Source organism: Carassius auratus, chromosome 4, assembly GCF_003368295.1.
Source record: "Carassius auratus strain Wakin chromosome 4, ASM336829v1, whole genome shotgun sequence".
In the NCBI taxonomy this organism is placed as follows: Eukaryota; Metazoa; Chordata; class Actinopteri; order Cypriniformes; family Cyprinidae; genus Carassius; species Carassius auratus.
In genome coordinates this window covers 26,202,226-26,213,051 of record NC_039246.1, presented here as the reverse complement: position 1 = coordinate 26,213,051, position 10,826 = coordinate 26,202,226, and the positions used below count along the sequence as shown (strand labels likewise).

Sequence of the window (10,826 nt, the reverse complement as noted above, 5' to 3'; positions counted from 1 at the left end):
AAGATAAGTCACCTATACTCTTAAAAATCTTCAAGAAATGGCTAAAAACACATCTCTTTCCTCTTTGTTTGACCATCTAACTCTAGCACTCTCTATTCTAATTCTTTTTATATAAATTAAAAAGGTTCCACAGATGTTAAAGGTTACTGTGACACAGTAATGCACAACACAACAGAAAAAAAGTTGCAACGCAATGAAATTAGTCCAATGTGTTGTGTTGTGGAGATTTTGTGTTGTGCACTACTGGGCCACAGTAACCTTCAGGAAAACATTTATTGAATTCTAGTGAACAGTTGTACAGAGGTACACAGGTGTACAAAACAATAAAGGTTCTTTTGTGCAAGAAATATCCAGCATTTCTGAACTGCAGGATCAGTTTCAGCATCAGATCGCGTCATGGTCTGAGCGCCTTTCTGCCTCCATACAACCCTCAGATTCAGTGCTGTGAACTCTCTGACTTCTGTGCTGAGTCAACAGCAGAGAAAATTCGAAGTGAGGGCTACATTAATGTGTAAAGAAACCACATGTTCCTATTCAGGACATTAATCTATGAGCTGTAAAGATGTTTCAAGGAGAGAAACAACATGCGACGTGCAAAGGGGAGTGAAACCGTGACACCCGTTAGGACATTCTTCATCACACACTGCACAGCACACATATCCCACGGAGAAACGTTTACACTGACAGTGATTAAAATGATGCGGGTCACAAAGTCACTGTACTGTTGGTTTTTCTAGTAGGATTTCTGACACTACTGCTGTATCCTACTACAGTATATCAGGGTCATATGAGCTCCTCTGTCCGCACACCCATTTATAGTCAGAAATGGTCATCAGTAGTAAATGTTTTTTATTAATTCTATTTCAAACATTGGCACTGTCTATCCATAGAATACAACACATTTTCGGTCTGAAACATCAACGTGGTTGAGGTGGTTTCAGCATTTCTTGTTGAGCCTTTCTGTCTTTTATTTGTGTGGTAAACAGTTGAAAACATTTTTGTCAGCACATCTCTGTGGCGTGTCAGCAGCACTGGTGTGGCGTGTGAGTACGGTGGCCGCGTGGTCAGAATCACTTCCAGTTGTGGTCGTGGGAGGATGGAGTTTTCTCGTAAACTCACTGTAGACACGGTCTAAACAAATATGTACACGCTTAATTGTGTGTCCGGTGGTTAAACATCTTTATCTGTCTCGGTAGATATTCTGATATTTTGGAATTCAGTGCTATTTTATTTATGCATGTTTCATGTAAAAACCAATTGCCATTGCCTGATTTGTCAGTTATAGATTTGCACTTGTTTCTAAAAAAAAACTGCAAAAAAAATGTGTTTTTACTATGTTTGCCTTTTCTTTGCAGTACAAATATCTGAACACTGTTACATCAAAATGCTTTTACTTGAGAAGCAAATTAACTTAAGATATTAGGTCTTCTCGTCTGGTCGTAGGTCTTAAAACAATGGAATAAGAAAAAAAAAATCTTAATTCAAAGGTAAAACAAAAAAGATAATTTTTCTTACCCCAATGTCAAATGTTTTTCTTGTTTTGAGACAAAAAAGCTAAATTTATATAGGCAGATATAGCTTCTTTTTTTCAGAAAACAAGACAAAATCTTAAGTCATTTTGCTTCAAGTAAAAGCATCTTTCTTTGATCCTGACCTTTATGAAGGATATGCCTGAAAGGGAAGTTTGTGGTTTTTCGCACTGCTCTGTTATTTCAAGCATACAGAGCAGGTTGTTGATGGAGGTCTGTTTTTGTGTGTTTGTGTGCATGTGGTGGCGTGTTTGGGGTCGCGGCTCACCTCTCTGGCTAACCGCCTAACAACCGTGATCCCTGCAGTGGCCTAAAGCGTCTGATATATAAAATCCCTGGTATGTCAGTTGTTCATGGTGATGAGATTAAATGGAGAGTTTTTCCTAAATCTCCTGCTTCTTTGATTTTTCTCCTGAGGACTCTCACGTGTCTCCTCTAGCATTTCCAAAGAAAACTCAACCATGCTAAGACACTGAAACCTGTGATCAAAGCCAGAGATTTAAATATGTCAAATTCCAGTCAAATTCTTTGGTAAATCAAATGATCTGACCTATGCTTCCACATTCATTTAACATTCTCATACTCTTGTTGTGTTTACAATTGTCTATTTTTTGTTTCTTTTATGAATTTCTTTAGTTATTTCAAGAACATTCTTTTATCGTCTAGAAAGATGAAAAGCACACAGACTGGAAAAAGATAAATGATGAGACAAGGCCGGAGGCAAAGAAGCATTAGATTTGAGAAGAATCAAATCAATCAAGGTAAATGACTTAAATGAAAGCATTGATGCAACATTCTGTGATATACTGTATCTGACTCCCAGTCCTGGACTCTCTCCAGCTCTCTCTCTTTGATTACAAGTTCACAATGACAGCTCTCATCTCATTCTCATTTGTCTTCCCACACAAGCACGCACACACAGACCAGGACGTCCCACAGAACAAAGATTAAAAGCGGGCTATAAGAGACGTATCCATCACAGACCACATGTGATTGTCTTTTTGTGGAGGCATAACCTCTGTAGTTATATTTTACATCAAATTAGAATCTTGTGATAAATTTGACTTTTTAGCTTTAGAGAAATCTTGATTCTTGATCAGTGGCTCCAGAGGATTCTCTGATTTCAGTGTCAAAAGCAGGATGAGCTCTCCGCTGATCCTGCAAAAGCGAACGGTTTCCCACTGAAAAGTCTCTCTGGTTCTCTCAGATCAACTCATGTTGTAGAGCTACACTGAACTTTAACTCTGCCAGCGGTTGGTATTGTGGATTATTCAAGCCCTTTCTGACCACATGGACTTCTCCCACACAGCTTCCACATCCTGAATGTCTCCAGCACTGTAATGTGGTTTCCTGAATGGTCAGTTGTCCACTTAGATCCAACTGTCATAAAATGCTTCAACAAAACTGAATCTCTAGTACAACAAAGAGATCCCAATGAGCATAACCTCTGTACAGTCTCTATCTTTTTCTTAAATGCATATTTCAGTCATTTACTTACTGTTGAAAAGGCTCTAGGTTAATTCTTATTGGTGCGTTGTGAATGATTGACAGTCGCAACTTAGTCCCGCCCCCAGAGTCTGACGCAACTTATGTTTCGCTTGAAGGCTGTGGAGGGCTCGCGTGTATTCAAGCCATAGATGAGTGTGCGTAACTTTGAAAGTAAGTTTAATTTCCACTCATACTGTCTTTAATCTTTTTATATTGCTATTTGTTGTATTATGGGTTGAAACGTTCAGACGTTGAGTGTTTTTGGATTGCCGTGAGGCTAATGTTAGCGGTAGACTGTGTGCATTATCTTTGCACGTGTGTTCCGATGCACGCTGTATATGTGAATAATCATAACGTGAATAATCATAACGATTCATATTTCTCCATATGTTTAATTTAGTCTCTATAATTTACAGATGTTATTAAGCCATATTTATGTGGATTGTGAAGATTACACTGGATTGGGATATGGTTATAAGACGATAGTCACGTGTCTATTTATAGTCAATTGTTACATTTTATAGTCATGTATCCTCACGCATCTATTATTTTGAGTAAAATGTATATCAGTTATTACCGTAAACTGATTATTTATATTTCTGTTTTATTATAGAAACCACACTCACACAACCTTAATGTTCATGCAATACCCTGAGTATGTTGATGGCTTGATCCTTCTATTAAAACTGTGATTGGACTTTGGACTTTTGTGCATTCTTACCGATGCCCCGTGATGATCCCAACTAAGTCAGAACCAAGCAATACAGTCCATAAAACTAATTAACATTGGTCCTTCGAGCCGGATCGGTGATTGCCACAGGTTAAGATGTCCAAAGCCCATTCAGAGTCACAGTATGAGCCTCAAGTCCGTAGTAAACGATTATCACGGCCCCCACGCCACTTGGGAGATTATGAGGTGGATTACAGAGGCTTCCAGCATACATATTCACCTACTTCCAGGATGCAAACAGAGTGCCACAGCCGGGAGTCAGGAAATGAGGGTGCTGTCGGGATGACACCCTTCACCAGTTGGCATGCTACTCACCGCGGTGATGTTACTGAGGATACTGGAGATCAGTATGAACCACAAGATGCTCAAACAGTGATTTGGCAGCTACGAGAAGAGAACAGACGCCTGCATAAAACCATTGAGGACCTGCAACACACCTCTGAAAGGGAGGAAACAGACTCATCACAGTGTCCTGTGCCTTTTCCTCGCACTCACTCATCGACAAAGGCAGCAAAGAAACCTTCTCCTGTCCCAACTCCACGTCTAAGCAAGGTAGCAGTAGCTCAAATGAGTGATCAGATTTCTAAAGAGACTGGAAAACCAGTTATGGATGATGGAAAGGAAGAGTCAGAAGATGAGGAGCGAGACTGTGAAATTAATTTGTCAGGTGAACTTTCAGAAATGAAACTGCAGCCCACATCAAAGAACAGGCATGTGCGATATCAACCAAATTCACCAAATCCATGTACATTGCAATCTCAGCACAAGATGAGTGTACACGCTGCACAAAGCACAAGCTATGCACATGACCAAAGACATATCCCACCAAAGCCACAAATACGTGATCCTTCCCCTGCAGCTGACTTCAGATTCAGAGAACAAATTGATTACCACCCAAGACAACATTATCATCCTAGAGACTTCGTTCCGCGCACTCATTCTCCTCCCACCAGAGAGAGCATTTACAGAGGTCCGAGCCCTTCAATACCAGATTTCACAGTGGAAGACCCACGACAGTTTGCTAGACTCAAAATATCTCTTGACAATTTGTTGCCGTACGATGCTACTGAACAGTTTAAATATCAAATTCTGCTTGAGCATTTGAAATTTGAAGAGGCCCTTTTAATTGCTGATTCCTACAGCAACTCTCGTTATCCATACACCCAAACAATGCAATCGCTGACTGAACATTATGGACAGCCGCATCAATTGGCGTTGCAGAAAATTGCTGACTTGATGGACGGACCAAATATTCGCAGTGGTGACACTCAGGCCTTTCGTAAGTTTGCCCTCAGAGTTCGAGCATTAGTGGGTATGCTTGACCAGCTGGATGAGAAGGGAGCTATTGAATTGCAGTGTGGTTCACACGTGGCAAGACTCATGTCTAAACTCCCTCATGATCTCAAGGCTAACTTCAAGAGGTATGTTCACCCCCTCAGAAACCCAATTCCAAACCTGCTCGACTTTTCACACTGGCTTGAGTTTGAGCTGCAGGTGCAGCCCACCGACTGTAAACTCTATACTAGTGAAATGAGGGGACAAATTAGTCAGCACAAAGAAGCTCCGCGACAGCGTAAGCACACTTTTCAGACAACAGCCATTTTGCATGGTGTGGATCAGTCAGCAGACCCTCCAGCTGCAAAATCATCAGAATTTCAAAACCCTGGCAAAATTGTGTACTGTCATTACTGTGACAATAATCACCACTATCTTAACCAGTGCAATAACTTCACACAGCTAACCAGTGAGCTCAAAACTAACTGGATTAAGTCAAATAAGAGATGTTGGAGGTGTGGACGGAAACATCAGGCAGCTCAGTGCAGATTGAAAGCCACATGTAAAACTTGCAATGGCAAACATCTAACTGTTTTGCATGACATCAACAGCAAATCAACAGAGATGAAGCACAACCATGAAAGATCCCAAGAGAGTCAGATGCTATACCTAGATCGTCCAGCAGGTGGCAGCCAAGTCCTTCTGAAAATTTGTAAAGTGCTGTTGCGTAATGGCAAAAATTCAATTATGACTTATGCTATTTTGGACGATGGCTCTGAACGTACAATCCTGCTTCATGGTGCAGCACAGCAGCTTAAACTTAATGGACAGACTGAAACCCTCTCTTTGAGAACAGTTCGACATGACACCCAAGTCATACAAGGTGCAAAAGTATCTTTCACTCTGTCCCCAGCATTTCAGCCAAGCAAAAGGTTCAAGATAACTGGTGCCTTTACAGCTGAGAATTTCGGCTTGGCCAAGCATTCACATCCAGTTACCCTTCTGCAAAGGAAATACCAGCATCTCAAAGGGCTGCCTCTTCATGCCTTTTCTCAGGTTCAGCCATTGTTGCTTATAGGCTCTGATCATCACCATTTAATCATCCCCATGGAGCCAGTTCACTTTGGCCCACCAGGCGGGCCAGCTGCTATAAGGACCAGATTAGGCTGGACACTGCAAGGGCCAGCCAATGTACTCCAGCACCAAATCCCAGAGCATCAATGCCTTTTCACATCTGTGACTTCCACCTCATCAGAGCTGTTGCAACATGTTGAGAGACTCTGGCAGCTTGACATACTACCATATCGCAATGAGAAGGTGGTGACACGCTCACGTTGTGATCAGGAGGCCATCACTCTGCTTGAGACCAAGACTGTAAGGGTAAATATAAATGGAGTGTTTCGTTATGCTACACCACTTCTGCGAAAAAGGGACATGCCCGAATTGAAAGCGCCTAAAGAGTCTGTTCTCCCCAACCTAAGAGCATTAGAAAGGCGTCTCAGCAGAAGTCCTGAACATGCAGAGGCATATAACCAGGAAATTGAAAGGCTGGATCAATCTGGTTATGTTGTCAAGCTGGCTGCTGAAGCAGTTGATCAAAGCCCTGAATCATGGTACATACCGCACCACATGGTACACCATAATGGAAAGCACAGAGTGGTGTACAACTGTTCCTTTCAGTACCAAGGCCATAACCTCAATGAGTACCTCCTAGCTGGGCCTACCCTCACCTCCACTTTACTAGGAGTGTTACTCCGATTCAGAGAGCATGCAATTGCCATCACAAGCGATATCAAGGGCATGTTTCACCAGATTCGTCTGCTCCCAGAGGATAAACCACTTCTCAGATTTCTGTGGAGAAACATGCAGCGTGATACACCAGTCAGTGTCTATGAATGGCAGGTTTTGCCTTTTGGGACTACATGCAGCCCCTGCTGTGCAACATTTGCCGTCCTAAAACATGTCCAAGAGAACACTGTTCCAGGGGAAGAGACACGTGTGGCTGTAGAAAACCATTTCTATGTGGACAATTTCCTGCAGAGTGTAACTTCTACTGACAAAGCGACTGAACTGGTGAATAAGATTCAAGCTCTTTTAGTTTCTGGTGGGTTCGAGTTAAGACAATGGGCTAGCAACATTCCTTCTGTCGTTGCACACCTTCCTGAAGAATCCAGATCTGAGCGAAATGAGCTTTGGCTTACTGAAAAGCAATGGGATGTTTCTGTATCCACCTTGGGTCTACATTGGCTCTGCAAAGCAGACACACTTGGTTACAAAGCTCGTCTGAAGGAACCACAAGTTCCAACAATGAGGTATATCTATCAGGTCGTAGCTAGTCAGTATGACCCACTAGGCTACATTATTCCCTTCACAACTAGAGCCAAAGTACTGATACAAAGACTGTGGGATAAAAAACGAGAGTGGGATGACCCATTGCTACCAAGTGACCTCTTGCAAGCCTGGCTTGAATGGGAAGCAGAATTGCAGTACCTGAACAAGATTGCTATACCACGATGCTACACTAGTGCAGAACTGGATTCTAAAGTGTGCAAAAGAGACATCCACATATTCTGCGATGCTTCTAATAATGCTTATGGGTCAGTGGCGTATCTTAGAACCGAGAGTCCTCAAGGCCAAGTCGAGGTTGCATTTATCACAGCAAGATCAAGGGTGGCACCAAAGCGGCAGTTATCTGTTCCTCGGCTAGAACTCTGTGCAGCACTTAGCGGGGCCCAATTGGCAAGACTTCTGGAAAAGGAACTCACCCTGAACATTCAACAGGTGACATTATGGAGTGACTCAAAGACAGTTTTATCTTGGATTCAATCAGATTCATGCAGATATAAAGTGTTTGTGGGCACAAGGATTGCAGAAATTCAGGAACTGACTGCTTCTCAGTCATGGCAGTATGTGAAGTCTGAAAACAATCCTGCAGATGACATTACCCATGGTAAAACACTTCACCAACTCTCAGTGCCAAGTCACTGGAAACAAGGACCACATTTTTTGTGGCAAGACCCAAGTACTTGGTCTAATGACACGGAGGAATTGGTCACAGACAGTACAGATGAAGAGGAGAAAGTCACTTTCTGCAGCCTGACCACAGTAGATTTCTCCGACATCATTAAAGAATTCTCATCATACCACAGTTTTGATCAATTGGTGGAACATGAAGCACAGAAACAATTAAAACAAGCCAATCAGACAAGAGATTTATCCGCCCAAGACTACGTAGCTGCTGAGATATCACTCTTGAAACAAGCCCAATCTATGTGTTTCCCAGTTGAACTTGATACATTAACATGTGGTAAATCTTTGCCTTCCAACAGCAGATTAGTCTCACTTGCACCGGAGATTGACCAATCTACTGGGCTCATAAGAGTTGGTGGCCGTTTGCGACGTAGTGAGCTACTTAGGCCAGATACTGTCCATCCAATTATCATTGATCCCAAACACCCACTCAGTCAACTCCTGATCCAACATTATGATGAAAAACTTCATCATCCTGGCCCAGAAAGAGTATTTGCTGAGTTACGCCGTAAATATTGGATCATCAGAGGGCGAGAAGCAGTACGGCGGCACCAACATCAGTGTCGTGAATGCAAAAAATGGCGTGGAAAGCCTGAAGTGCCAAAAATGGCTGATTTACCACCAGCCCGACTCCGTCTCTACCGCCCAGCTTTTTATTCGACAGGTGTTGACTGTTTTGGGCCTTATACAATCAAAGTAGGCCGCCGCAATGAGAAACGGTGGGGGATCATATTTAAATGTATGACGACCAGAGGAGTCTACATTGATTTACTTCCTAAAATTGATACTGATTCATTCCTCATGGCCCTACGCAGATTCACTGCACGCAGAGGAACTCCCCATGAACTCTATTCTGACCAGGGAACCAACTTCAAGGGAGGAGAAAGGGAACTATCAGAAGCATTTGCGGCCATGCAACCCAATCTGCAAAGTCAGCTTGCAAAGCAGAAAATTCAGTTCAAATTCAATCCCCCTGGAGCTCCTCATTTTGGTGGACTATGGGAGAGGGAGATCAGGTCTCTAAAATCTGCTCTCAATGTTACCCTTGGAGCCCAACATGTAACTGAGGAAGTGCTTAGCACAGTGCTTACAGAGATCGAAGGCATGTTAAACTCCAAACCCCTGGGCTACGTGTCATCGGATGTAGCAGATGTTGACCCCATCACACCAAACAGCCTGTTATTGGGGCGGCCAGACCCTGATTTACCCCAAATTGTATACCCTGAGTCCGAATTACTAAGCAGAAAACGCTGGAGACATAGCCAGGTCCTTGCCGACCATTTTTGGGCCCACTTCATCAAGAGATACTTGCCTGAACTGCAAACTCGTGCAAAGTGGATTACTGAGACTGGCAAAGATCTAAAGACCGGGACAGTAGTGATGATCGTGGATCAGCAATTGCCTCGAGCCCTCTGGCCAGTGGGCAAGGTCTCAGCCACAGTACCCGGTGCTGATGGGAAAATTAGAACTGCTGAAGTACAAGTGCAGGGTCGGAAATACATCCGACCAGTGAGTAAACTTATCTGTTTGCCACCTCTACCTGAGGATAACAAAGACTCGTAAGCCTTTTCTAAGTAGAATTTACAATGTAAATTGGGGCGGCTGTTGAAAAGGCTCTAGGTTAATTCTTATTGGTGCGTTGTGAATGATTGACAGTCGCAACTTAGTCCCGCCCCCAGAGTCTGACGCAACTTATGTTTCGCTTGAAGGCTGTGGAGGGCTCGCGTGTATTCAAGCCATAGATGAGTGTGCGTAACTTTGAAAGTAAGTTTAATTTCCACTCATACTGTCTTTAATCTTTTTATATTGCTATTTGTTGTATTATGGGTTGAAACGTTCAGACGTTGAGTGTTTTTGGATTGCCGTGAGGCTAATGTTAGCGGTAGACTGTGTGCATTATCTTTGCACGTGTGTTCCGATGCACGCTGTATATGTGAATAATCATAACGTGAATAATCATAACGATTCATATTTCTCCATATGTTTAATTTAGTCTCTATAATTTACAGATGTTATTAAGCCATATTTATGTGGATTGTGAAGATTACACTGGATTGGGATATGGTTATAAGACGATAGTCACGTGTCTATTTATAGTCAATTGTTACATTTTATAGTCATGTATCCTCACGCATCTATTATTTTGAGTAAAATGTATATCAGTTATTACCGTAAACTGATTATTTATATTTCTGTTTTATTATAGAAACCACACTCACACAACCTTAATGTTCATGCAATACCCTGAGTATGTTGATGGCTTGATCCTTCTATTAAAACTGTGATTGGACTTTGGACTTTTGTGCATTCTTACCGATGCCCCGTGATGATCCCAACTAAGTCAGAACCAAGCAATACAGTCCATAAAACTAATTAACACTTACCCTAATGTCATTTCATTACCATATTGCTTTTGTCTTTTTTGGAACACAGAAAGAGAAATAGTGAAGAATGCTAAAGCTGCAAGCCTATTGCATTTGCTGTCACTGACGTCAAATCTACCGTTGCACGTTTTCAATTTCGGCATGTTTCTCACACAAAGCGATTGTATGGTTTCAGAAGACACTTCTCTTTTTGTTTTCCAAGGAAGAAGAACGTAATACTGTCCTGGAAGGACATGAGTGTGATTCATAATACCAGAATTTTTTATTTCTAGAACATTTGCTTTTTTTTCAAAGGTGCAGCGTGTACTTCTTCAGTTCCACTCTTTTTCTAGGGTGGCAGATAATGAGGTAAGTGAGATGGTTGCTGACGTCCCTCCAAGGGTATCAGAA

General features: G+C 42.2%; 1 protein-coding gene across 3 annotated transcripts; it reads left to right on the top strand.

Annotated features, from left to right (window-relative positions):
• Positions 1-3,032: 3,032 nt before the first annotated feature.
• Positions 3,033-10,349, top strand: LOC113064230 (uncharacterized). 3 transcript variants are annotated; one of them, XR_003278791.1, is made up of 3 exons: positions 3,033-3,188; positions 3,631-9,816; positions 10,259-10,347. XR_003278791.1 is itself a non-coding variant. In XM_026234890.1 (2 exons), the coding sequence occupies exon 2, from the start codon at positions 3,844-3,846 to the stop codon at positions 9,613-9,615; it is 5,772 nt and encodes a 1,923-aa protein (XP_026090675.1). In that variant the 5' UTR covers positions 3,033-3,188; positions 3,631-3,843; the 3' UTR covers positions 9,616-10,349. The 3 variants fall into 3 exon arrangements, 1 of the variants encoding a protein (XP_026090675.1); XR_003278792.1 differs by having other exon boundaries at positions 3,033-9,816; XM_026234890.1 differs by having other exon boundaries at positions 3,631-10,349.
• The last annotated feature ends 477 nt before the right edge of the window (positions 10,350-10,826 follow it).